Source organism: Hemitrygon akajei, unplaced genomic scaffold, assembly GCF_048418815.1.
Source record: "Hemitrygon akajei unplaced genomic scaffold, sHemAka1.3 Scf000189, whole genome shotgun sequence".
Lineage (NCBI taxonomy): Eukaryota > Metazoa > Chordata > Chondrichthyes > Myliobatiformes > Dasyatidae > Hemitrygon > Hemitrygon akajei.
In genome coordinates, this window is record NW_027332075.1 from 114253 (window position 1) to 140796 (window position 26544).

General features: G+C 58.1%; 1 protein-coding gene across 1 annotated transcript in view; it reads left to right on the top strand.

The window, feature by feature from the left end:
• The window catches only part of LOC140724336 (NACHT, LRR and PYD domains-containing protein 3-like), a 118880-nt gene extending 93132 nt beyond the window's left edge, over nucleotides 1-25748 (top strand). Inside the window, exons 9-11 of the mRNA XM_073038789.1 lie at nucleotides 24922-25092; nucleotides 25248-25418; nucleotides 25574-25748. Of these exons, the coding sequence (XP_072894890.1) occupies nucleotides 24922-25092; nucleotides 25248-25418; nucleotides 25574-25748 (517 nt within the window). The remainder of the gene's footprint in view (nucleotides 1-24921; nucleotides 25093-25247; nucleotides 25419-25573) is intronic.
• Nucleotides 25749-26544: the final 796 nt, after the last annotated feature.

Consider the following 26544-nt stretch of genomic DNA (forward strand, 5'->3'; position numbering starts at 1 on the left):
TCTCTTCCCCATCCCCCTTCCTCCGGTGGGATCTCTCTTCCCCAACCCCCTTCCTCCTGTGGGATCTCTCTTCCCCAGCCCCATTCCTCATGTGGGATCTCTCTTCCCCATCCCCCGTCCTCCTGTGGGATCTCCTTTCCCTATCCCCGTCCTCCTGTGGGAACTCCTTTCCCCATCCCCCTTCCTCCGGTGGTATCCCTCTTCCCAATCCCCCTTCCTCCTCTGGGATCTCTCTTCCCCATCCCGCTGCCTTCTGTGGGATCTCTCTTCCCCATCCCCTTCCTTCTTTGGGATCTCTCTTCCCCATCCCCCTTCCTCCCGTGGGATTTTCTTCGCCAACCCCCTTCCTCCTGTGGGATCTCTCATCCCCACCCCCCTGCCTTCTTTGGGATCTCTCTTCCCCATCCCCTTCCTCCTGTGGGATCTCTCTTCCCCACCCCCCTTCCTCCTGTGGGATCTCTCTTCCCCAACCGCCTTCCTCCTGTGGGATCTCTCTTCCCCATCCCCCTTCCTCCTGTGGGATCTCTTTTCCCCATCCCCCTTCCTCCTGTGGGATCTCTCTTCCCCAGCCCACTTCCTCCTGTGATATCTCTCTTCCCCATCCCCCTTCCTCCTGTGGGATCTCTCTTTCCCATCCCACTTCCTCCCGGGGGATCTTCTTCGCCAACCCCCTTCCTCCTGTGGGATCTCTCATCCCCACCCCCCTGCCTTCTGTGGGATCTCTCTTCCCCATCCCCTTCCTCCTGTGGGATCTCTCTTCCCCACCCCCCTTCCTCCTGTGGGATCTCTCTTCCCCAACCGCCTTCCTCCTGTGGGATCTCTCTTCCCCATCCCCCTTCCTCCTGTGCGATCTCTCTTCCCCAGCCCCCTTCCTCCTGTGATATCTCTCTTAGCCATCCCCCTTCCTCCTGTGGGATCTCTCTTCCCCAACCCCCTTCCTCCTTTGGGATCTCTCTTCCCCAACCCCCTTCCATCTGTGTGATCTCTCTTCCCCATCCCTCTTCCTGCTGTGGGATCTCTCTTCCCCAACCCCCTTCCTCCTGTGGGATCTCTCTTTCCCACCCACTGCCTTCTGTGTGATCTCTCTTCCCCATCCCCTTCCTCCTGTGGGATCTCTCTTCCCCATAACCCTTCCTCCTGTGGGATCTCCTTTCCCCATCCCCGTCCTCCTGTGGGATCTCTCTTCCCCATCCCCCTTCCACCTGTGGGATCTCTCTTCGCCATCCCCCTTCCTCCTGTGGGATTTCTCTTCCCCATCACCCCAACTGTGGGATCTCTTTTCCCCATCCCCTTTCCTCCTGTGGGATCTCTTTTCCCCATCCCCTTTCCTCCTGTGGGATCTCTCTTCCCCAGCCCCCTTCCTCATGTGGGATCTCTCTTCCCCATCCCCCGTCCTCCTGTGGGATCTCCTTTCCCTATCCCCGTCCTCCTGTGGGAACTCCTTTCCCCATCCCCCTTCCTCCGGTGGTATCCCTCTTCCCAATCCCCCTTCCTCCTCTGGGATCTCTCTTCCCCATCCCGCTGCCTTCTGTGGGATCTCTCTTCCCCATCCCCTTCCTTCTTTGGGATCTCTCTTCCCCATCCCCCTTCCTCCCGTGGGATCTTCTTCGCCAACCCCCTTCCTCCTGTGGGATCTCTCATCCCCACCCCCCTGCCTTCTTTGGGATCTCTCTTCCCCATCCCCTTCCTTCTTTGGGATCTCTCTTCCCCACCCCCCTTCCTCCTGTGGGATCTCTCTTCCCCAACCGCCTTCCTCCTGTGGGATCTCTCTTCCCCAACCCCCTTCCATCTGTGTGATCTCTCTTCCCCATCCCTCTTCCTGCTGTGGGATCTCTCTTCCCCAACCCCCTTCCTCCTGTGGGATCTCTCTTTCCCACCCACTGCCTTCTGTGTGATGTCTCTTCCCCATCCCCTTCCTCCTGTGGGATCTCTCTTCCCCATAACCCTTCCTCCTGTGGGATCTCCTTTCCCCATCCCCGTCCTCCTGTGTGATCTCTCTTCCCCATCCCCCTTCCTGCTGTGGGATCTCTCTTCCCCAACCCCCTTCCTCCTGTGGAATCTCTCTTCCCCATCACCCCAACTGTGGGATCTCTTTTCCCCATCCCCTTTCCTCCTGTGGGATCTCTTTTCCCCATCCCCTTTCCTCCTGTGGGATCTCTCTTCCCCAGCCCCCTTCCTCATGTGGGATCTCACTTCCCCATCCCCCGTCCTCCTGTGGGATCTCCTTTCCCCATCCCCCTTCCTCCGGTGGTATCCCTCTTCCCAATCCTCCTTCCTCCTGTGGGATCTCTTTTCCCCATCCCCCTTCCTCCTGTGGGATCTCTCTTCCCCAGCCCACTTCCTCCTGTGATATCTCTCTTCCCCATCCCCCTTCCTCCTGTGGGATCTCTCTTTCCCATCCCACTTCCTCCCGTGGGATCTTCTTCGCCAACCCCCTTCCTCCTGTGGGATCTCTCATCCCCAACCCCCTGCCTTCTGTGGGATCTCTCTTCCCCATCCCCTTCCTCCTGTGGGATCTCTCTTCCCCACCCCCCTTCCTCCTGTGGGATCTCTCTTCCCCAACCGCCTTCCTCCTGTGGGATCTCTCTTCCCCATCCCCCTTCCTCCTGTGGGATCTCTTTTCCCCATCCCCCTTCCTCCTGTGCGATCTCTCTTCCCCAGCCCCCTTCCTCCTGTGATATCTCTCTTAGCCATCCCCCTTCCTCCTGTGGGATCTCTCTTCCCCAACCCCCTTCCTCCTTTGGGATCTCTCTTCCCCAACCCCCTTCCATCTGTGTGATCTCTCTTCCCCATCCCCCTTCCTGCTGTGGGATCTCTCTTCCCCAACCCCCTTCCTCCTGTGGGATCTCTCTTTCCCACCCACTGCCTTCTGTGTGATCTCTCTTCCCCATCCCCTTCCTCCTGTGGGATCTCTCTTCCCCATAACCCTTCCTCCTGTGGGATCTCCTTTCCCCATCCCCGTCCTCCTGTGGGATCTCTCTTCCCCATCCCCCTTCCACCTGTGGGATCTCTCTTCGCCATCCCCCTTCCTCCTGTGGGATTTCTCTTCCCCATCACCCCAACTGTGGGATCTCTTTTCCCCATCCCCTTTCCTCCTGTGGGATCTCTTTTCCCCATCCCCTTTCCTCCTGTGGGATCTCTCTTCCCCAGCCCCCTTCCTCATGTGGGATCTCTCTTCCCCATCCCCCGTCCTCCTGTGGGATCTCCTTTCCCTATCCCCATCCTCCTGTGGAAACTCCTTTCCCCATCCCCCTTCCTCCGGTGGTATCCCTCTTCCCAATCCCCCTTCCTCCTCTGGGATCTCTCTTCCCCATCCCGCTGCCTTCTGTGGGATCTCTCTTCCCCATCCCCTTCCTTCTTTGGGATCTCTCTTCCCCATCCCCCTTCCTCCCGTGGGATCTTCTTCGCCAACCCCCTTCCTCCTGTGGGATCTCTCATCCCCACCCCCCCTTCCTTCTTTGGGATCTCTCTTCCCCATCCCCTTCCTCCTGTGGGATCTCTTCCCCACCCCCCTTCCTCCTGTGGGATCTCTCTTCCCCAACCGCCTTCCTCCTGTGGGATCTCTCTTCCCCATCCCCCTTCCTCATGTGGGATCTCTTTTCCCCCATCCCCCTTCCTCCTGTGGGATCTCTCTTCCCCAGCCCACTTCCTCCTGTGATATCTCTCTTCCCCATCCCCCTTCCTCCTGTGGGATCTCTCTTTCCCATCCCACTTCCTCCCGTGGGATCTTCTTCGCCAACCCCCTTCCTCCTGTGGGATCTCTCATCCCCACCCCCCTGCCTTCTGTGGGATCTCTCTTCCCCATCCCCTTCCTCCTGTGGGATCTCTCTTCCCCACCCCCCTTCCTCCTGTGGGATCTCTCTTCCCCAACCGCCTTCCTCCTGTGGGATCTCTCTTCCCCATCCCCCTTCCTCCTGTGGGATCTCTTTTCCCCATCCCCCTTCCTCCTGTGCGATCTCTCTTCCCCAGCCCCCTTCCTCCTGTGATATCTCTCTTAGCCATCCCCCTTCCTCCTGTGGGATCTCTCTTCCCCAACCCCCTTCCTCCTTTGGGATCTCTCTTCCCCAACCCCCTTCCATCTGTGTGATCTCTCTTCCCCATCCCCCTTCCTGCTGTGGGATCTCTCTTCCCCAACCCCCTTCCTCCTGTGGGATCTCTCTTTCCCACCCACTGCCTTCTGTGTGATCTCTCTTCCCCATCCCCTTCCTCCTGTGGGATCTCTCTTCCCCATAACCCTTCCTCCTGTGGGATCTCCTTTCCCCATCCCCGTCCTCCTGTGGGATCTCTCTTCCCCATCCCCCTTCCACCTGTGGGATCTCTCTTCGCCATCCCCCTTCCTCCTGTGGGATTTCTCTTCCCCATCACCCCAACTGTGGGATCTCTTTTCCCCATCCCCTTTCCTCCTGTGGGATCTCTTTTCCCCATCCCCTTTCCTCCTGTGGGATCTCTCTTCCCCAGCCCCCTTCCTCATGTGGGATCTCTCTTCCCCATCCCCCGTCCTCCTGTGGGATCTCCTTTCCCTATCCCCGTCCTCCTGTGGGAACTCCTTTCCCCATCCCCCTTCCTCCGGTGGTATCCCTCTTCCCAATCCCCCTTCCTCCTCTGGGATCTCTCTTCCCCAGCCCCCTTCCTCCTGTGGGATCTCTCTTCCCCATCCCCGTTCCATCTGTGGGATCTGTTTTCCCCAACCCCCTTCGGGATCTCTCTTCCACATCCCCCTTCCTGCTGTGGGATCTCTCTTCCCCACCCACTGCCTTCTGTGTGATCTCGCTTCCCCATCCCCTTCCTCCTGTGGGATCTCTCTTCCCCATACCCCTTCCTCCTGTGGGATCTCCTTTCCCCATCCCCGTCCTCCTGTGGGATCTCTCTTTCCCATCACCCTTCCACCTGTGGGATCTCTCTTCGCCATCCCCCTTCCTCCTGTGGGATCTCTCTTCCCCATCATCCCAACTGTGGGATCTCTTTTCCCCATCCCCTTTCCTCCTGTGGGATCTCTCTTCCCCAGCCCCCTTCCTCATGTGGGATCTCTCGTCCCCATCCCCCGTCCTCCTGTGGGATCTCCTTTCCCTATCCCCGTCCTCCTGTGGGATCTCCTTTCCCCATCCCCTTTCCTCCTGTGGGATCTCTCTTCCCCAGCCCACTTCCTCCTGTGATATCTCTCTTCCCCATCCCCCTTCCTCCTGTGGGATCTCTCTTTCACATCCCACTTCCTCCCGTGGGATCTTCTTCGCCAACCCCCTTCCTCCTGTGGGATCTCTCATCCCCACCCCCCTGCCTTCTGTGGGATCTCTCTTCCCCATCCCCTTCCTCCTGTGGGATCTCTCTTCCCCACCCCCCTTCCTCCTGTGGGATCTCTCTTCCCCAACCGCCTTCCTCCTGTGGGATCTCTCTTCCCCATCCCCCTTCCTCCTGTGGGATCTCTTTTCCCCATCCCCCTTCCTCCTGTGCGATCTCTCTTCCCCAGCCCCCTTCCTCCTGTGATATCTCTCTTAGCCATCCCCCTTCCTCCTGTGGGATCTCTCTTCCCCAACCCCCTTCCTCCTTTGGGATCTCTCTTCCCCAACCCCCTTCCATCTGTGTGATCTCTCTTCCCCATCCCCCTTCCTGCTGTGGGATCTCTCTTCCCCAACCCCCTTCCTCCTGTGGGATCTCTCTTTCCCACCCACTGCCTTCTGTGTGATCTCTCTTCCCCATCCCCTTCCTCCTGTGGGATCTCTCTTCCCCATAACCCTTCCTCCTGTGGGATCTCCTTTCCCCATCCCCGTCCTCCTGTGGGATCTCTCTTCCCCATCCCCCTTCCACCTGTGGGATCTCTCTTCGCCATCCCCCTTCCTCCTGTGGGATTTCTCTTCCCCATCACCCCAACTGTGGGATCTCTTTTCCCCATCCCCTTTCCTCCTGTGGGATCTCTTTTCCCCATCCCCTTTCCTCCTGTGGGATCTCTCTTCCCCAGCCCCCTTCCTCATGTGGGATCTCTCTTCCCCATCCCCCGTCCTCCTGTGGGATCTCCTTTCCCTATCCCCGTCCTCCTGTGGGAACTCCTTTCCCCATCCCCCTTCCTCCGGTGGTATCCCTCTTCCCAATCCCCCTTCCTCCTCTGGGATCTCTCTTCCCCAGCCCCCTTCCTCCTGTGGGATCTCTCTTCCCCATCCCCGTTCCATCTGTGGGATCTGTTTTCCCCAACCCCCTTCGGGATCTCTCTTCCACATCCCCCTTCCTGCTGTGGGATCTCTCTTCCCCACCCACTGCCTTCTGTGTGATCTCGCTTCCCCATCCCCTTCCTCCTGTGGGATCTCTCTTCCCCATACCCCTTCCTCCTGTGGGATCTCCTTTCCCCATCCCCGTCCTCCTGTGGGATCTCTCTTTCCCATCACCCTTCCACCTGTGGGATCTCTCTTCGCCATCCCCCTTCCTCCTGTGGGATCTCTCTTCCCCATCATCCCAACTGTGGGATCTCTTTTCCCCATCCCCTTTCCTCCTGTGGGATCTCTCTTCCCCAGCCCCCTTCCTCATGTGGGATCTCTCGTCCCCATCCCCCGTCCTCCTGTGGGATCTCCTTTCCCTATCCCCGTCCTCCTGTGGGATCTCCTTTCCCCATCCCCTTTCCTCCTGTGGGATCTCTCTTCCCCAGCCCCCTTCCTCATGTGGGATCTCTCGTCCCCATCCCCCGTCCTCCTGTGGGATCTCCTTTCCCTATCCCCGTCCTCCTGTGGGATCTCCTTTCCCCATCCCGCTGCCTTCTGTGGGATCTCTCTTCCCCATCCCCTTCCTTCTGTGGGAACTCTCTTCCCCATCCCCCCAACTGTGGGATCTCTCTTCCCCATCCCCCTTCCTCCTGCGGGATATCTCTTCCCCATCCCCCATCCTCCTGTGGGATCTCTCCTCCCCATCCCCCTTCCTCATGTGGGATCTCTCTTCCCCAGCCCCCTTCCTCCTGTGGGATCTCTCTTCCAAATCCCCCTTCCTCCGGTGGGATCTCTCTTCCCCAACCCCCTTCCTTCTGTGTGATCTCTCTTCCGCATCCCCTTCCTCCTGTGGGATCTCTCTTCCCCATCCCCCTTCCTCCTGTGGGATCTCTCTGCCCCATCCCCCTTCCTCCTGTGGGATCTCTCTTCCCCAGCCCCCTTCCTCCTGTGATATCTCTCTTCCCCATCCCCCTTCCTCCTGTGGGATCTCTCTTTCCCATCCCCCTTCCTCCCGTGGGATCTCTCTTCCCGAACCCATTTCCTCCTGTGGGATCTCTCTTCCCCACCCCCTGCCTTCTGTGTGATCTCTCTTCCCCATCCCCTTCCTCCTGTGGGATCTCTCTTCCCCATCCCACTTCCTCCCGTGGGATCTTCTTCGCCAACCCCCTTCCTCCTGTGGGATCTCTCATCCCCACCCCCCTGCCTTCTGTGGGATCTCTCTTCCCCATCCCCTTCCTCCTGTGGGATCTCTCTTCCCCAACCCCCTTCCTCCTGTGGGATCTCTCTTCCCCACCCCCTGCCTTCTGTGTGATCTCTCTTCCCCATCCCCTTCCTCCTGTGGGATCTCTCTTCCCCATCCCACTTCCTCCCGTGGGATCTTCTTCGCCAACCCCCTTCCTCCTGTGGGATCTCTCATCCCCACCCCCCTGCCTTCTGTGGGATCTCTCTTCCCCATCCCCTTCCTCCTGTGGGATCTCTCTTCCCCAACCCCCTTCCTCCTGTGGGATCTCTCTTCCACAACCGCCTTCCATCTGTGTGATCTCTCTTCCCCATCCCCCTTCCTGCTGTGGGATCTCTCTTCCCCAACCCCCTTCCTCCTGTGGGATCTCTCTTCCCCACCCACTGCCTTCTGTGTGATCTCTCTTCCCCATCCCCTTCCTTCTGTGGGATCTCTCTTCCCCATCCCCCTTCCTGCTGTGGGATCTCTCTTCCCCAACCCCCTTCCTCCTGTGGGATCTCTCTTCCCCACCCACTGCCTTCTGTGTGATCTCACTTCCCCATCCCCTTCCTCCTGTGGGATCTCTCTTCCCCATACCCCTTCCTCCTGTGGGAACTCCTTTCCCCATCCCCGTCCTCCTGTGGGATCTCTCTTCCCCATCCCCCTTCCACCTGTGGGATCTCTCTTCGCCATCCCCCTTCCTCCTGTGGGATCTCTCTTCCCCATCACCCCAACTGTGGGATCTCTTTTCCCCATCCCCATTCCTCCTGTGGGATCTCTCTTCCCCAGTCCCCTTCCTCATGTGGGATCTCTCTTCCCCATCCCCCGTCCTCCTGTGGGATCTACTTTCCCTATCCCCGTCCTCCTGTGGGATCTCCTTTCCCCATCCCCCTTCCTCCGGTGGTATCCCTCTTCCCCATCCCCCTTCCTCCTCTGGGATCTCTCTTCCCCATCCCGCTGCCTTCTGTGGGATCACTCTTCCCCATCCCCTTCCTCCTGTGGGAACTCTCTTCCCCATCCCCCCAACTGTGGGATCTCTCTTCCCCATCCCCCTTCCTCCTGCGGGATCTCTCTTCCCCATCCCCTTCCTCCTGTGGGATCTCTCTTCCCCACCCCCCTTCCTCCTGTGGGATCTCTCTTCCCCAACCGCCTTCCTCCTGTGGGATCTCTCTTCCCCATCCCCCTTCCTCCTGTGCGATCTCTCTTCCCCAGCCCCCTTCCTCCTGTGATATCTCTCTTAGCCATCCCCCTTCCTCCTGTGGGATCTCTCTTCCCCAACCCCCTTCCTCCTTTGGGATCTCTCTTCCCCAACCCCCTTCCATCTGTGTGATCTCTCTTCCCCATCCCTCTTCCTGCTGTGGGATCTCTCTTCCCCAACCCCCTTCCTCCTGTGGGATCTCTCTTTCCCACCCACTGCCTTCTGTGTGATCTCTCTTCCCCATCCCCTTCCTCCTGTGGGATCTCTCTTAGCCATCCCCCTTCCTCCTGTGGGATCTCTCTTCCCCAACCCCCTTCCTCCTTTGGGATCTCTCTTCCCCAACCCCCTTCCATCTGTGTGATCTCTCTTCCCCATCCCTCTTCCTGCTGTGGGATCTCTCTTCCCCAACCCCCTTCCTCCTGTGGGATCTCTCTTTCCCACCCACTGCCTTCTGTGTGATCTCTCTTCCCCATCCCCTTCCTCCTGTGGGATCTCTCTTCCCCATAACCCTTCCTCCTGTGGGATCTCCTTTCCCCATCCCCGTCCTCCTGTGGGATCTCTCTTCCCCATCCCCCTTCCACCTGTGGGATCTCTCTTCGCCATCCCCCTTCCTCCTGTGGGATTTCTCTTCCCCATCACCCCAACTGGGGGATCTCTTTTCCCCATCCCCTTTCCTCCTGTGGGATCTCTTTTCCCCATCCCCTTTCCTCCTGTGGGATCTCTCTTCCCCAGCCCCCTTCCTCATGTGGGATCTCTCTTCCCCATCCCCCGTCCTCCTGTGGGATCTCCTTTCCCTATCCCCGTCCTCCTGTGGGAACTCCTTTCCCCATCCCCCTTCCTCCGGTGGTATCCCTCTTCCCAATCCCCCTTCCTCCTCTGGGATCTCTCTTCCCCATCCCGCTGCCTTCTGTGGGATCTCTCTTCCCCATCCCCTTCCTTCTTTGGGATCTCTCTTCCCCATCCCCCTTCCTCCCGTGGGATCTTCTTCGCCAACCCCCTTCCTCCTGTGGGATCTCTCATCCCCACCCCCCTGCCTTCTTTGGGATCTCTCTTCCCCATCCCCTTCCTTCTTTGGGATCTCTCTTCCCCACCCCCCTTCCTCCTGTGGGATCTCTCTTCCCCAACCGCCTTCCTCCTGTGGGATCTCTCTTCCCCAACCCCCTTCCATCTGTGTGATCTCTCTTCCCCATCCCTCTTCCTGCTGTGGGATCTCTCTTCCCCAACCCCCTTCCTCCTGTGGGATCTCTCTTTCCCACCCACTGCCTTCTGTGTGATGTCTCTTCCCCATCCCCTTCCTCCTGTGGGATCTCTCTTCCCCATAACCCTTCCTCCTGTGGGATCTCCTTTCCCCATCCCCGTCCTCCTGTGTGATCTCTCTTCCCCATCCCCCTTCCTGCTGTGGGATCTCTCTTCCCCAACCCCCTTCCTCCTGTGGAATCTCTCTTCCCCATCACCCCAACTGTGGGATCTCTTTTCCCCATCCCCTTTCCTCCTGTGGGATCTCTCTTGCCCATCCCCTTTCCTCCTGTGGGATCTCTCTTCCCCAGCCCCCTTCCTCATGTGGGATCTCACTTCCCCATCCCCCGTCCTCCTGTGGGATCTCCTTTCCCTATCCCCGTCCTCCTGTGGGAACTCCTTTCCCCATCCCCCTTCCTCCGGTGGTATCCCTCTTCCCAATCCTCCTTCCTCCTGTGGGATCTCTTTTCCCCATCCCCCTTCCTCCTGTGGGATCTCTCTTCCCCAGCCCACTTCCTCCTGTGATATCTCTCTTCCCCATCCCCCTTCCTCCTGTGGGATCTCTCTTTCCCATCCCACTTCCTCCCGTGGGATCTTCTTCGCCAACCCCCTTCCTCCTGTGGGATCTCTCATCCCCAACCCCCTGCCTTCTGTGGGATCTCTCTTCCCCATCCCCTTCCTCCTGTGGGATCTCTCTTCCCCACCCCCCTTCCTCCTGTGGGATCTCTCTTCCCCAACCGCCTTCCTCCTGTGGGATCTCTCTTCCCCATCCCCCTTCCTCCTGTGGGATCTCTTTTCCCCATCCCCCTTCCTCCTGTGCGATCTCTCTTCCCCAGCCCCCTTCCTCCTGTGATATCTCTCTTAGCCATCCCCCTTCCTCCTGTGGGATCTCTCTTCCCCAACCCCCTTCCTCCTTTGGGATCTCTCTTCCCCAACCCCCTTCCATCTGTGTGATCTCTCTTCCCCATCCCCCTTCCTGCTGTGGGATCTCTCTTCCCCAACCCCCTTCCTCCTGTGGGATCTCTCTTTCCCACCCACTGCCTTCTGTGTGATCTCTCTTCCCCATCCCCTTCCTCCTGTGGGATCTCTCTTCCCCATAACCCTTCCTCCTGTGGGATCTCCTTTCCCCATCCCCGTCCTCCTGTGGGATCTCTCTTCCCCATCCCCCTTCCACCTGTGGGATCTCTCTTCGCCATCCCCCTTCCTCCTGTGGGATTTCTCTTCCCCATCACCCCAACTGTGGGATCTCTTTTCCCCATCCCCTTTCCTCCTGTGGGATCTCTTTTCCCCATCCCCTTTCCTCCTGTGGGATCTCTCTTCCCCAGCCCCCTTCCTCATGTGGGATCTCTCTTCCCCATCCCCCGTCCTCCTGTGGGATCTCCTTTCCCTATCCCCATCCTCCTGTGGAAACTCCTTTCCCCATCCCCCTTCCTCCGGTGGTATCCCTCTTCCCAATCCCCCTTCCTCCTCTGGGATCTCTCTTCCCCATCCCGCTGCCTTCTGTGGGATCTCTCTTCCCCATCCCCTTCCTTCTTTGGGATCTCTCTTCCCCATCCCCCTTCCTCCCGTGGGATCTTCTTCGCCAACCCCCTTCCTCCTGTGGGATCTCTCATCCCCACCCCCCTTCCTTCTTTGGGATCTCTCTTCCCCATCCCCTTCCTCCTGTGGGATCTCTTCCCCACCCCCCTTCCTCCTGTGGGATCTCTCTTCCCCAACCGCCTTCCTCCTGTGGGATCTCTCTTCCCCATCCCCCTTCCTCATGTGGGATCTCTTTTCCCCATCCCCCTTCCTCCTGTGGGATCTCTCTTCCCCAGCCCACTTCCTCCTGTGATATCTCTCTTCCCCATCCCCCTTCCTCCTGTGGGATCTCTCTTTCCCATCCCACTTCCTCCCGTGGGATCTTCTTCGCCAACCCCCTTCCTCCTGTGGGATCTCTCATCCCCACCCCCCTGCCTTCTGTGGGATCTCTCTTCCCCATCCCCTTCCTCCTGTGGGATCTCTCTTCCCCACCCCCCTTCCTCCTGTGGGATCTCTCTTCCCCAACCGCCTTCCTCCTGTGGGATCTCTCTTCCCCATCCCCCTTCCTCCTGTGGGATCTCTTTTCCCCATCCCCCTTCCTCCTGTGCGATCTCTCTTCCCCAGCCCCCTTCCTCCTGTGATATCTCTCTTAGCCATCCCCCTTCCTCCTGTGGGATCTCTCTTCCCCAACCCCCTTCCTCCTTTGGGATCTCTCTTCCCCAACCCCCTTCCATCTGTGTGATCTCTCTTCCCCATCCCCCTTCCTGCTGTGGGATCTCTCTTCCCCAACCCCCTTCCTCCTGTGGGATCTCTCTTTCCCACCCACTGCCTTCTGTGTGATCTCTCTTCCCCATCCCCTTCCTCCTGTGGGATCTCTCTTCCCCATAACCCTTCCTCCTGTGGGATCTCCTTTCCCCATCCCCGTCCTCCTGTGGGATCTCTCTTCCCCATCCCCCTTCCACCTGTGGGATCTCTCTTCGCCATCCCCCTTCCTCCTGTGGGATTTCTCTTCCCCATCACCCCAACTGTGGGATCTCTTTTCCCCATCCCCTTTCCTCCTGTGGGATCTCTTTTCCCCATCCCCTTTCCTCCTGTGGGATCTCTCTTCCCCAGCCCCCTTCCTCATGTGGGATCTCTCTTCCCCATCCCCCGTCCTCCTGTGGGATCTCCTTTCCCTATCCCCGTCCTCCTGTGGGAACTCCTTTCCCCATCCCCCTTCCTCCGGTGGTATCCCTCTTCCCAATCCCCCTTCCTCCTCTGGGATCTCTCTTCCCCAGCCCCCTTCCTCCTGTGGGATCTCTCTTCCCCATCCCCGTTCCATCTGTGGGATCTGTTTTCCCCAACCCCCTTCGGGATCTCTCTTCCACATCCCCCTTCCTGCTGTGGGATCTCTCTTCCCCACCCACTGCCTTCTGTGTGATCTCGCTTCCCCATCCCCTTCCTCCTGTGGGATCTCTCTTCCCCATACCCCTTCCTCCTGTGGGATCTCCTTTCCCCATCCCCGTCCTCCTGTGGGATCTCTCTTTCCCATCACCCTTCCACCTGTGGGATCTCTCTTCGCCATCCCCCTTCCTCCTGTGGGATCTCTCTTCCCCATCATCCCAACTGTGGGATCTCTTTTCCCCATCCCCTTTCCTCCTGTGGGATCTCTCTTCCCCAGCCCCCTTCCTCATGTGGGATCTCTCGTCCCCATCCCCCGTCCTCCTGTGGGATCTCCTTTCCCTATCCCCGTCCTCCTGTGGGATCTCCTTTCCCCATCCCCTTTCCTCCTGTGGGATCTCTCTTCCCCAGCCCCCTTCCTCATGTGGGATCTCTCGTCCCCATCCCCCGTCCTCCTGTGGGATCTCCTTTCCCTATCCCCGTCCTCCTGTGGGATCTCCTTTCCCCATCCCGCTGCCTTCTGTGGGATCTCTCTTCCCCATCCCCTTCCTTCTGTGGGAACTCTCTTCCCCATCCCCCCAACTGTGGGATCTCTCTTCCCCATCCCCCTTCCTCCTGCGGGATATCTCTTCCCCATCCCCCATCCTCCTGTGGGATCTCTCCTCCCCATCCCCCTTCCTCATGTGGGATCTCTCTTCCCCAGCCCCCTTCCTCCTGTGGGATCTCTCTTCCAAATCCCCCTTCCTCCGGTGGGATCTCTCTTCCCCAACCCCCTTCCTTCTGTGTGATCTCTCTTCCGCATCCCCTTCCTCCTGTGGGATCTCTCTTCCCCATCCCCCTTCCTCCTGTGGGATCTCTCTGCCCCATCCCCCTTCCTCCTGTGGGATCTCTCTTCCCCAGCCCCCTTCCTCCTGTGATATCTCTCTTCCCCATCCCCCTTCCTCCTGTGGGATCTCTCTTTCCCATCCCCCTTCCTCCCGTGGGATCTCTCTTCCCGAACCCATTTCCTCCTGTGGGATCTCTCTTCCCCACCCCCTGCCTTCTGTGTGATCTCTCTTCCCCATCCCCTTCCTCCTGTGGGATCTCTCTTCCCCATCCCACTTCCTCCCGTGGGATCTTCTTCGCCAACCCCCTTCCTCCTGTGGGATCTCTCATCCCCACCCCCCTGCCTTCTGTGGGATCTCTCTTCCCCATCCCCTTCCTCCTGTGGGATCTCTCTTCCCCAACCCCCTTCCTCCTGTGGGATCTCTCTTCCCCACCCCCTGCCTTCTGTGTGATCTCTCTTCCCCATCCCCTTCCTCCTGTGGGATCTCTCTTCCCCATCCCACTTCCTCCCGTGGGATCTTCTTCGCCAACCCCCTTCCTCCTGTGGGATCTCTCATCCCCACCCCCCTGCCTTCTGTGGGATCTCTCTTCCCCATCCCCTTCCTCCTGTGGGATCTCTCTTCCCCAACCCCCTTCCTCCTGTGGGATCTCTCTTCCACAACCGCCTTCCATCTGTGTGATCTCTCTTCCCCATCCCCCTTCCTGCTGTGGGATCTCTCTTCCCCAACCCCCTTCCTCCTGTGGGATCTCTCTTCCCCACCCACTGCCTTCTGTGTGATCTCTCTTCCCCATCCCCTTCCTTCTGTGGGATCTCTCTTCCCCATCCCCCTTCCTGCTGTGGGATCTCTCTTCCCCAACCCCCTTCCTCCTGTGGGATCTCTCTTCCCCACCCACTGCCTTCTGTGTGATCTCACTTCCCCATCCCCTTCCTCCTGTGGGATCTCTCTTCCCCATACCCCTTCCTCCTGTGGGAACTCCTTTCCCCATCCCCGTCCTCCTGTGGGATCTCTCTTCCCCATCCCCCTTCCACCTGTGGGATCTCTCTTCGCCATCCCCCTTCCTCCTGTGGGATCTCTCTTCCCCATCACCCCAACTGTGGGATCTCTTTTCCCCATCCCCATTCCTCCTGTGGGATCTCTCTTCCCCAGTCCCCTTCCTCATGTGGGATCTCTCTTCCCCATCCCCCGTCCTCCTGTGGGATCTACTTTCCCTATCCCCGTCCTCCTGTGGGATCTCCTTTCCCCATCCCCCTTCCTCCGGTGGTATCCCTCTTCCCCATCCCCCTTCCTCCTCTGGGATCTCTCTTCCCCATCCCGCTGCCTTCTGTGGGATCACTCTTCCCCATCCCCTTCCTCCTGTGGGAACTCTCTTCCCCATCCCCCCAACTGTGGGATCTCTCTTCCCCATCCCCCTTCCTCCTGCGGGATCTCTCTTCCCCATCCCCCTTCCTCCTGTGGGATCTCTCCTCCCCATCCCCCTTCCTCATGTGGGATCTCTCTTCCCCAGCCCCCTTCCTCCTGTGGGATCTCACTTCCCCATCCCCCTTCCTCCTGCGGGATATCTCTTCCCCATCCCCCATCCTCCTGTGGGATCTCTCCTCCCCATCCCCCTTCCTCATGTGGGATCTCTCTTCCCCAGCCCCCTTCCTCCTGTGGGATCTCTCTTCCAAATCCCCCTTCCTCCGGTGGGATCTCTCTTCCCCAACCCCCTTCCTTCTGTGTGATCTCTCTTCCGCATCCCCTTCCTCCTGTGGGATCTCTCTTCCCCATCCCCCTTCCTCCTGTGGGATCTCTCTGTCCCATCCCCCTTCCTCCTGTGGGATCTCTCTTCCCCAGCCCCCTTCCTCCTGTGATATCTCTCTTCCCCATCCCCCTTCCTCCTGTGGGATCTCTCTTTCCCATCCCCCTTCCTCCCGTGGGATCTCTCTTCCCGAACCCATTTCCTCCTGTGGGATCTCTCTTCCCCACCCCCTGCCTTCTGTGTGATCTCTCTTCCCCATCCCCTTCCTCCTGTGGGATCTCTCTTCCCCATCCCACTTCCTCCCGTGGGATCTTCTTCGCCAACCCCCTTCCTCCTGTGGGATCTCTCATCCCCACCCCCCTGCCTTCTGTGGGATCTCTCTTCCCCATCCCCTTCCTCCTGTGGGATCTCTCTTCCCCAACCCCCTTCCTCCTGTGGGATCTCTCTTCCCCACCCCCTGCCTTCTGTGTGATCTCTCTTCCCCATCCCCTTCCTCCTGTGGGATCTCTCTTCCCCATCCCACTTCCTCCCGTGGGATCTTCTTCGCCAACCCCCTTCCTCCTGTGGGATCTCTCATCCCCACCCCCCTGCCTTCTGTGGGATCTCTCTTCCCCATCCCCTTCCTCCTGTGGGATCTCTCTTCCCCAACCCCCTTCCTCCTGTGGGATCTCTCTTCCACAACCGCCTTCCATCTGTGTGATCTCTCTTCCCCATCCCCCTTCCTGCTGTGGGATCTCTCTTCCCCAACCCCCTTCCTCCTGTGGGATCTCTCTTCCCCACCCACTGCCTTCTGTGTGATCTCTCTTCCCCATCCCCTTCCTTCTGTGGGATCTCTCTTCCCCATCCCCCTTCCTGCTGTGGGATCTCTCTTCCCCAACCCCCTTCCTCCTGTGGGATCTCTCTTCCCCACCCACTGCCTTCTGTGTGATCTCACTTCCCCATCCCCTTCCTCCTGTGGGATCTCTCTTCCCCATACCCCTTCCTCCTGTGGGAACTCCTTTCCCCATCCCCGTCCTCCTGTGGGATCTCTCTTCCCCATCCCCCTTCCACCTGTGGGATCTCTCTTCGCCATCCCCCTTCCTCCTGTGGGATCTCTCTTCCCCATCACCCCAACTGTGGGATCTCTTTTCCCCATCCCCATTCCTCCTGTAGGATCTCTCTTCCCCAGTCCCCTTCCTCATGTGGGATCTCTCTTCCCCATCCCCCGTCCTCCTGTGGGATCTACTTTCCCTATCCCCGTCCTCCTGTGGGATCTCCTTTCCCCATCCCCCTTCCTCCGGTGGTATCCCTCTTCCCCATCCCCCTTCCTCCTCTGGGATCTCTCTACCCCATCCCGCTGCCTTCTGTGGGATCACTCTTCCCCATCCCCTTCCTCCTGTGGGAACTCTCTTCCCCATCCCCCCAACTGTGGGATCTCTCTTCCCCATCCCCCTTCCTCCTGCGGGATCTCTCTTCCCCATCCCCCTTCCTCCTGTGGGATCTCTCCTCCCCATCCCCCTTCCTCATGTGGGATCTCTCTTCCCCAGCCCCCTTCCTCCTGTGGGATCTCACTTCCCCATCCCCCTTCCTCCGGTGGGATCTCTCTTCCCCAACCCGCTTCCTTCTGTGTGATCTCTCTTCCGCATCCCCCTTCCTGCTGTGGGATCTCTCTTCCCCAACCCCCTTCCTCCTGTGGGATCTCTCTTCCCCACCCACTGCCTTCTGTGTGATCTCTCTTCCCCATCCCCTTCCTTCTGTGGGATCTCTCTTCCCCATCCCCCTTCCTGCTGTGGGATCTCTCTTCCCCAACCCCCTTCCTCCTGTGGGATCTCTCTTCCCCACCCACTGCCTTCTGTGTGATCTCACTTCCCCATCCCCTTCCTCCTGTGGGATCTCTCTTCCCCATACCCCTTCCTCCTGTGGGAACTCCTTTCCCCATCCCCGTCCTCCTGTGGGATCTCTCTTCCCCATCCCCCTTCCACCTGTGGGATCTCTCTTCGCCATCCCCCTTCCTCCTGTGGGATCTCTCTTCCCCAGTCCCCTTCCTCATGTGGGATCTCTCTTCCCCATCCCCCGTCCTCCTGTGGGATCTCCTTTCCCTATCCCCGTCCTCCTGTGGGATCTCCTTTCCCCATCCCCCTTCCTCCGGTGGTATCTCTCTTCCCCATCCCCCTCCCTCCTCTGGGATCTCTCTTCCCCATCCCGCTGCCTTCTGTGGGATCACTCTTCCCCATCCCCTTCCTCCTGTGGGAACTCTCTTCCCCTTCCCCCCAACTGTGGGATCTCTCTTCCCCATCCCCCTTCCTCCTGCGGGATCTCTCTTCCCCATCCCCCTTCCTCCTGTGGGATCTCTCCTCCCCATCCCCCTTCCTCATGTGGGATCTCTCTTCCCCAGCCCCCTTCCTCCTGTGGGATCTCACTTCCCCATCCCCCTTCCTCCGGTGGGATCTCTCTTCCCCAACCCGCTTCCTTCTGTGTGATCTCTCTTCCGCATCCCCTTCCTCCTGTGGGATCTCTCTTCCCCATCCCCCTTCCTTCTGTGTGATCTCTCTTCTCCATCCCCCTTCCTCCTGTGGGATCTCTCTTCCCCATCCCCCTTCCTCCTGTGGGATCTCTCTTCCCCATCCCCCTTCCTTCTGTGGGAACTCTCTTCCCCATCCCCCCCAACTGTGGGATCTCTCTTCCCCATCCCCCTTCCTCCTGCGGGATCTCTCTTCCCCATCCCCCCTTCCTCCTGTGGGATCTCTCCTCCCCATCGCCTTCCTCATGTGGGATCTCTCTTCCCCAGCCCCCTTCCTCCTGTGGGATCTCTCTTTCCCATCCCCCTTCCTCCGGTGGGATCTCTCTTCCCCAACCCCCTTCCTTCTGTGTGATCACTCTTCCGCATCCCCTTCCTCCTGTGGGAACTCCTTTCCCCATCCCCGTCCTCCTGTGGGATCTCTGTTCCCCATCCCCCTTCCACCTGTGGGATCTCTCTTCCCCATCCCCCGTCCTCCTGTGTGATCTCCTTTCCCTATCCCCGTCCTCCTGTGGGATCTCCTTTCCCCATCCCCCTTCCTCCGGTGGTATCTCTCTTCCCCATCCCCCTTCCTCCTCTGGGATCTCTCTTTCCCATCCCGCTGCCTTCTGTGGGATCTCTCTTCCCCATCCCCTTCCTCCTGTGGGAACTCTCTTCCCCATCACCCCAACTGTGGGATCTCTTTTCCCCATCACCTTTCCTCCTGTGGGATCTCTCTTCCCCAGCCCCCTTCCTCATGTGGGATCTCTCTTCCCCATCCCCCGTCCTCCTGTGTGATCTCCTTTCTCTATCCTCGTCCTCCTGTGGGATCTCCTTTCCCCATCCCCCTTCCTCCGGTGGTATCTCTCTTCCCCATCCCCCTTCCTCCTCTGGGATCTCTCTTCCCCATCCCGCTGCCTTCTGTGGGATCTCTCTTCCCCATCCCCTTCCTCCTGTGGGAACTCTCTTCCCCATCCCCCCAACTGTGGGATCTCTCTTCCCCATCCCCCTTCCTCCTGCGGGATCTCTCTTCCCCATCCGCCTTCCTCCGGTGGGATCTCTCTTCCCCAACCCGCTTCCTTCTGTGTGATCTCTCTTCCGCATCCCCTTCCTCCTGTGGGATCTCTCTTCCCCATCCCCCTTCCTTCTGTGTGATCTCTCTTCTCCATCCCCTTCCTCCTGTGGGATCTCTCTTCACCATCCCCCTTCCTCCTGTGGGATCTCTCTTCCCCATCCCCCTTCCTCCTGTGGGATCTCTCTTCCCCAGCCCCCATCCTCCTGTGATATCTCTCTTCCCCATCCCCCTTCCTCCTGTGGGATCTCTCTTCCCAATCCCCCTTCCTCCCGTGGGATCTCTCTTCCCCAATCCCCTTCCATCTGTGTGATCTCTCTTCCCCATCCCCTTCCTCCTTTGGGATCTCTCTTCCCCATCCCCCTTCCTCCTGTTGGATCTCTCTTCCCCAACCCCCTTCCTCCTGTGGGATCTCTCTTCCCCAATCCCCTTCCATCTGTGTGATCTCTCTTCCACATCCCCTTCCTCCTTTGGGATCTCTCTTCCCCATCACCCTTCCTCCCGTGGGATCTCTCTTCCCCAAACCCCTTCCTCCTGTGGGATCTCTCTTCCCCACCCCCTGCCTTCTGTGGGATCTCTCTTCCCCAGCCACGTTCCTGCTTTGGGACCTCTCTTCCCCATCCCACTTCCTCCTGTGGGATCTCTCTTCCACAACCCCCTTCTTCCTGTGGGATCTCTCTTCCTCACCCTGTGCCTTCTGTGTGATCTCTCTTCCCCATCCCCCTTCCTGCTGTGGGATCTCTCTTCCCCAACCCCCTTCCTCCTGTGGGATCTCTCTTCCCCACCCACTGCCTTCTGTGTGATCTCTCTTCCCCATCCCCTTCCTCCTGTGGGAACTCTCTTCCCCATAACCCTTCCTCCTGTGGGATCTCCTTTCCCCATCCCCGTCCTCCTGTGGGATCTCTCTTCCCCATCCCCCTTCCACCTGTGGGATCTCTCTTCGCCATCCCCCTTCCTCCTGTGTGATTTCTCTTCCCCATCACCCCAACTGTGGGATCTCTTTTCCCCATCCCCTTTCCTCCTGTGGGATCTCTCTTCCCCAGCCCCCTTCCTCATGTGGGATCTCTCTTCCCCATCCCCCGTCCTCCTGTGGGATCTCCTTTCCCTATCCCCGTCCTCCTGTGGGAACTCCTTTCCCCATCCCCCTTCCTCCGGTGGTATCTCTCTTCCCCATCCCCCTTCCTCCTGTGGGATCTCTCCTCCCCATCGCCTTCCTCATGTGGGATCTCTCTTCCCCAGCCCCCTTCCTCCTGTGGGATCTCTCTTTCCCATCCCCCTTCCTCCGGTGGGATCTCTCTTCCCCAACCCCCTTCCTTCTGTGTGATCACTCTTCCGCATCCCCTTCCTCCTGTGGGAACTCCTTTCCCCATCCCCGTCCTCCTGTGGGATCTCTGTTCCCCATCCCCCTTCCACCTGTGGGATCTCTCTTCCCCATCCCCCGTCCTCCTGTGTGATCTCCTTTCCCTATCCCCGTCCTCCTGTGGGTTCTCCTTTCCCCATCCCCCTTCCTCCGGTGGTATCTCTCTTCCCCATCCCCCTTCCTCCTCTGGGATCTCTCTTTCCCATCCCGCTGCCTTCTGTGGGATCTCTCTTCCCCATCCCCTTCCTCCTGTGGGAACTCTCTTCCCCATCACCCCAACTGTGGGATCTCTTTTCCCCATCACCTTTCCTCCTGTGGGATCTCTCTTCCCCAGCCCCCTTCCTCATGTGGGATCTCTCTTCCCCATCCCCCGTCCTCCTGTGTGATCTCCTTTCTCTATCCTCGTCCTCCTGTGGGATCTCCTTTCCCCATCCCCCTTCCTCCGGTGGTATCTCTCTTCCCCATCCCCCTTCCTCCTCTGGGATCTCTCTTTCCCATCCCGCTGCCTTCTGTGGGATCTCTCTTCCCCATCCCCTTCCTCCTGTGGGAACTCTCTTCCCCATCACCCCAACTGTGGGATCTCTTTTCCCCATCCCCCTTCCTCCGGTGGTATCTCTCTTCCCCATCCCCCTTCCTCCTCTGGGATCTCTCTTCCCCATCCCGCTGCCTTCTGTGGGATCTCTCTTCCCCATCCCCTTCCTCCTGTGGGAACTCTCTTCCCCATCCCCCCAACTGTGGGATCTCTCTTCCCCATCCCCCTTCCTCCTGCGGGATCTCTCTTCCCCATCCGCCTTCCTCCGGTGGGATCTCTCTTCCCCAACCCGCTTCCTTCTGTGTGATCTCTCTTCCGCATCCCCTTCCTCCTGTGGGATCTCTCTTCCCCATCCCCCTTCCTTCTGTGTGATCTCTCTTCTCCATCCCCTTCCTCCTGTGGGATCTCTCTTCACCATCCCCCTTCCTCCTGTGGGATCTCTCTTCCCCATCCCCTTCCTCCTGTGGGAACTCTCTTCCCCATCACCCCAACTGTGGGATCTCTTTTCCCCATCCCCCTTCCTCCGGTGGTATCTCTCTTCCCCATCCCCCTTCCTCCTCTGGGATCTCTCTTCCCCATCCCGCTGCCTTCTGTGGGATCTCTCTTCCCCATCCCCTTCCTCCTGTGGGAACTCTCTTCCCCATCCCCCCAACTGTGGGATCTCTCTTCCCCATCCCCCTTCCTCCTGCGGGATCTCTCTTCCCCATCCGCCTTCCTCCGGTGGGATCTCTCTTCCCCAACCCGCTTCCTTCTGTGTGATCTCTCTTCCGCATCCCCTTCCTCCTGTGGGATCTCTCTTCCCCATCCCCCTTCCTTCTGTGTGATCTCTCTTCTCCATCCCCTTCCTCCTGTGGGATCTCTCTTCACCATCCCCCTTCCTCCTGTGGGATCTCTCTTCCCCATCCCCCTTCCTCCTGTGGGATCTCTCTTCCCCAGCCCCCATCCTCCTGTGATATCTCTCTTCCCCATCCCCCTTCCTCCTGTGGGATCTCTCTTCCCCATCCCCCTTCCTCCCGTGGGATCTCTCTTCCCCAATCCCCTTCCATCTGTGTGATCTCTCTTCCCCATCCCCTTCCTCCTTTGGGATCTCTCTTCCCCATCCCCCTTCCTCCTGTTGGATCTCTCTTCCCCAACCCCCTTCCTCCTGTGGGATCTCTCTTCCCCAATCCCCTTCCATCTGTGTGATCTCTCTTCCACATCCCCTTCCTCCTTTGGGATCTCTCTTCCCCATCACCCTTCCTCCCGTGGGATCTCTCTTCCCCAAACCCCTTCCTCCTGTGGGATCTCTCTTCCCCACCCCCTGCCTTCTGTGGGATCTCTCTTCCCCAGCCACGTTCCTGCTTTGGGACCTCTCTTCCCCATCCCACTTCCTCCTGTGGGATCTCTCTTCCACAACCCCCTTCTTCCTGTGGGATCTCTCTTCTTCACCCTGTGCCTTCTGTGTGATCTCTCTTCCCCATCCCCCTTCCTGCTGTGGGATCTCTCTTCCCCAACCCCCTTCCTCCTGTGGGATCTCTCTTCCCCACCCACTGCCTTCTGTGTGATCTCTCTTCCCCATCCCCTTCCTACTGTGGGAACTCTCTTCCCCATACCCCTTCCTCCTGTGGGATCTCCTTTCCCCATCCCCATCCTCCTGTGGGATCTCTCTTCCCCATCCCCCTTCCACCTGTGGGATCTCTCTTCGCCATCCCCCTTCCTCCTGTGGGATCTCTCTTCCCCATCACCCCAACTGTGGGATCTCTTTTCCCCATCCCCTTTCCTCCTGTGGGATCTCTCTTCCCCATCCCCCTTCCTCCTCTGGGATCTCTCTTCCCCATCCCGCTGCCTTCTGTGGGATCTGTCTTCCCCATCCCCTTCCTCCTGTGGGAACTCTCTTCCCCATCCCCCCAACTGTGGGATCTCTCTTCCCCATCCCCCTTCCTCCTGCGGGATCTCTCTACCCCATCCCCCTTCCTTCTGTGGGATCTCTCCTCCCCATCCCCCTTCCTCATGTGGGATCTCTCTTCCCCAGCCCCCTTCCTCCTGTGGGATCTCTCTTCCCCATCCCCCTTCCTCCGGTGGGATCTCTCTTCCCCATCCCCCTTCCTCCTGTGGGATCTCTCTTCCCCATCCCCCTTCCTGCTGTGGGATCACTCTTCCCCATCCCCCTTCCTCCCGTGGGATCTCTCTTCCCCAACCCCCTTCCTCCTGTGGGATCTCTCTTCCCCACCCCCTGCCTTCTGTGTGATCTCTCTTCCCCATCCCCTTCCTCCTGTGGGATCTCTCTTCCCCATCCTACTTCCTCCCGTGGGGATCTCTCTTCGCCAACCCCCTTCCTCCTGTGGGATCTTTCATCCCCACCCCCCTGCCTTCTGTGGGATCTCTCTTCCCCATCCCCTTCCTCCTGTGGGATCTCTCTTCCCCACCCCCCTTCCTCCTGTGGGATCTCTGTTCCCCAACCGCCTTCCTCCTGTGGGATCTCTCTTCCCCACCCCCCTGCCTTCTGTGGGATCTCTCTTTCCTATCCCCCTTCCTCCTGTGGGATCTCTCTTCCCCATTCCCCTTCCTCCTGTCGGATCTCCTTTCCCCATCCCCGTCCTCCTGTGGGATCTCCTTTCCCCATCCCCATTCCTCCTGTGGGATATCTCTTCCCCGTTCCTTTCCTCTTGTTGGAACTCTCTTCCCCATCCCCCCAACTGTGGGATCTCTTTTCCCCATCCCCCTTCCTCTTTTGGGAACTCTTTTTCCCATCCCCCTTCCTCCTGTGGGATGTCTTTTTCCCCATCCATTTCTTCCTGTGGTATCTCTCTTCCGCATCCCCTTCCTCCTGTGGGATCTCACTTCCCCATCCCCCTTTCACCTGAGGGATCTCTCTTCCCCATCCCCCTTCCTTCTGTGGGATCTCTCTTACCCATCCCTTTTCTCCGGTGGAATCTCTCTTCTTCATCCCCTTCCTCCTGTGGGATCTCTCTTACCCATCCCACTTCCTCCTATGGGATCTCGTTTCCCCATCCCTTTCCTCCTGTGGGATCACTCTTCCCCATCCCCCTTCCTCCTGTGGGATCTCTCTTCCCCATCCCCCTTCCTCCTATGGGATCTCCTTTCTCCATCCCCCTTCCTCCTGTGGGATCTCTCTTCCCCAGCCCCCTTCCTCCTGTGGGATCTCTCTTCCCCATCCCCCTTCCTCCTCTGGGATCTCTCTTCCCCAGCCCCCTTCCTCCTGTGGGATCTCTCTTCCCCATCCCAGTTCCTCCTGTGGGATCTCTCTTACCCATCCCTTTCCTCTTGTGTCCTTTCATCCGTTCCCTCAGGTGGGGTCTCTTCCTCCATCTCCCATCTGTGGGGTCATATCACCTTCATCCCTGCCCCTTCTGACACTCTGTGGTCAGTAACACTTTTCGAGCCAACGGAAAACGATACAGAATATGTGGAGTTCACAGGGTCACAGCAACAGACTAAATGACTGGCATTGGGTGAGTACCCTGGAGCTGGGCAGTGAGGGACTTTGACAGTGATGGGAACTCCGATCAGTGATTTACGGAAGGGTTTAATGTTTCCTGAAATATCCGCGTGAGAGGATTACCCTCAGACGCACGGTTTGTATCACTTTGTTCATCAATTTGTCTGTTTGTGTTTAGACTTGGGGGAAACGACCTGGGAGATTCTGGAGTTAAACTGGTGTCTGCGGCTCTGAGGAACCCGGAGTGTAAAATGCAGAAACTGTGGTAAGTACCAGACTGTGGCAGATTGTGTTTACTGTGTGTCTGACACTGAACATTAATGTGATCAGTAATAGTGTTACTGATAAACACTGGGGATCTGCACCGACTCCTGTCTCTCTGTGTCCTTCACCCTCACTCTCTCTCATCTCCAGGCTGGCCCGTGTCGGTCTCACAGATTCTGGTGCCGAGGATTTCGCCTCCGCTCTCAATACAAACCCATCGCTGACGGGGCTGTACCTGAGTAAAAATAAACTGGGAGATTCAGGAGTGAAACTGGTGTCTGCGGCTCTGAGGAACCCGGAGTGTAAAATACAGAAACTGCGGTAAGTACCAGACTGTGTGAGATTGTGTTTACAGTCACTGGGGTGTCTGACACTGAACATTAATGTGATCAGTAATAGTGTTACTGATAAACACTGGGGATTTGTACCGTCTCCTGTCTCTCTGTGTCCTTCACCCTCACACTCTCTCATCTCCAGGCTGGAACGGGTCGGTCTCACAGATTCAGGGGCCGAGGATCTCGTCTCCGCTCTCAGTACAAATCGATCACTGACGGAGCTGGACCTGAGTGATAATGAACTGGGAGATTCAGGAGTGAAACTGGTGTTGTCGGCTCTGGTGAACTCGGAGTGTAAAATACAGAAACTGGGGTAAGTACCAGACTGTGGGAGATTGTGTTTACAGTCACTGGGTGTCTGACACTGAACATTAATGTGATCAGTAATTGTGTTACTGATAAACACTGGGGATTTGTACCGTCTCCTGTCTCTCTGTGTCCTTCACCCTCACTCTCTCTCATCTCCAGGCTGTGGAAAGTCGGTCTCACAGATTCTGGTGCCGAGGATCTCGCCTCCGCTCTCAGTACAAATCGATCACTGACGGAGCTGGACCTGAGTTATAATAAACTGGGAGATTCAGGAGTGAAACTGGTGTCTGCGGCTCTGGGGAACTCGGAGTGTAAAATACAGAAACTGTGGTAAGTACCAGACTGTGGAAGATTGTGTTTACAGTCACTGGGTGTCTGACACTGAACATTAATGTGATCAGTAATAGTGTTACTGATAAACACTGGGGATTTGTACCGTCTCCTGTCTCTCTGTGTCCTTCACCCTCACTCTCTCTCATCTCCAGGCTGTGGAAAGTCGGTCTCACAGATTCAGGGGCCGAGGATCTTGTCTCCGCTCTCAGTACAAAACCATCACTGACGGAGCTGGACCTGAGTGATAATGAACTGGGAGATTCAGGAGTGAAACTGGTGTTGTCGGCTCTGGTGAACTTGGAGTGTAAAATACAGAAACTGGGGTAAGTACCAGACTGTGGGAGATTGTGTTTACAGACACTGGGTGTCTGACACCGAACATTAATGTGATCAGTAATAGTGTTACTGATAAACACTGGGGATTTGTACCGTCTCCTGTCTCTCTGTGTCCTTCACCCTCACTCTCTCTCATCTCCAGGCTGAACGATGTCGGTCTCACAGATTCTGGGGCAGACGATCTCGCGTCCGCTCTCAGTACAAAACCATCCCTGACGGAGCTGGGTCTGGGAGGAAACTCTCTGACAGACGGATCTGTCCCCGCTCTCCGCCGCCTCATACTGACCCTCCCGAGTCTGGAGCGGATCGAGTGAGTGTTTGTGTTAATGTTCAATGTGATAAAATGTCAGCGGATCCGCGGGTTTTCTGGTGATATTTGTATGTGAGTGTTGTTGAAACATTAACCCCGGTCCCCTGTTACTGACACTGTTGTGTAATCTGTTTATTTCATCTTCATTCTCCATTCTGTTTCAGGCTGTTCGGGAATCGGTTCAGTCAGACCGGGAGGAAGGAACTGAGATCTCTGCGGGGAGTCAGACCCGGACTGAGTGTGTGTCTGTGAACATCTGAATGTGTGAACATCCCCGCCCGCCGGATGGAGCCGATTCCCTGCCCTCCCCTTTAACTCCACCTCCCCTTTAACTCCCCCCCCTCCCCTTTAACTCCCCCTTCCCCTTTAACTCCCCCCTCCCCTTTAACTCCCCCTTCCCCTTTAACTCCCCCCCTCCCCTTTAACTCCACCTCCCCTTTAACTCCCCCCTCCCCTTTAACTCCCCCTCCCCTTTAA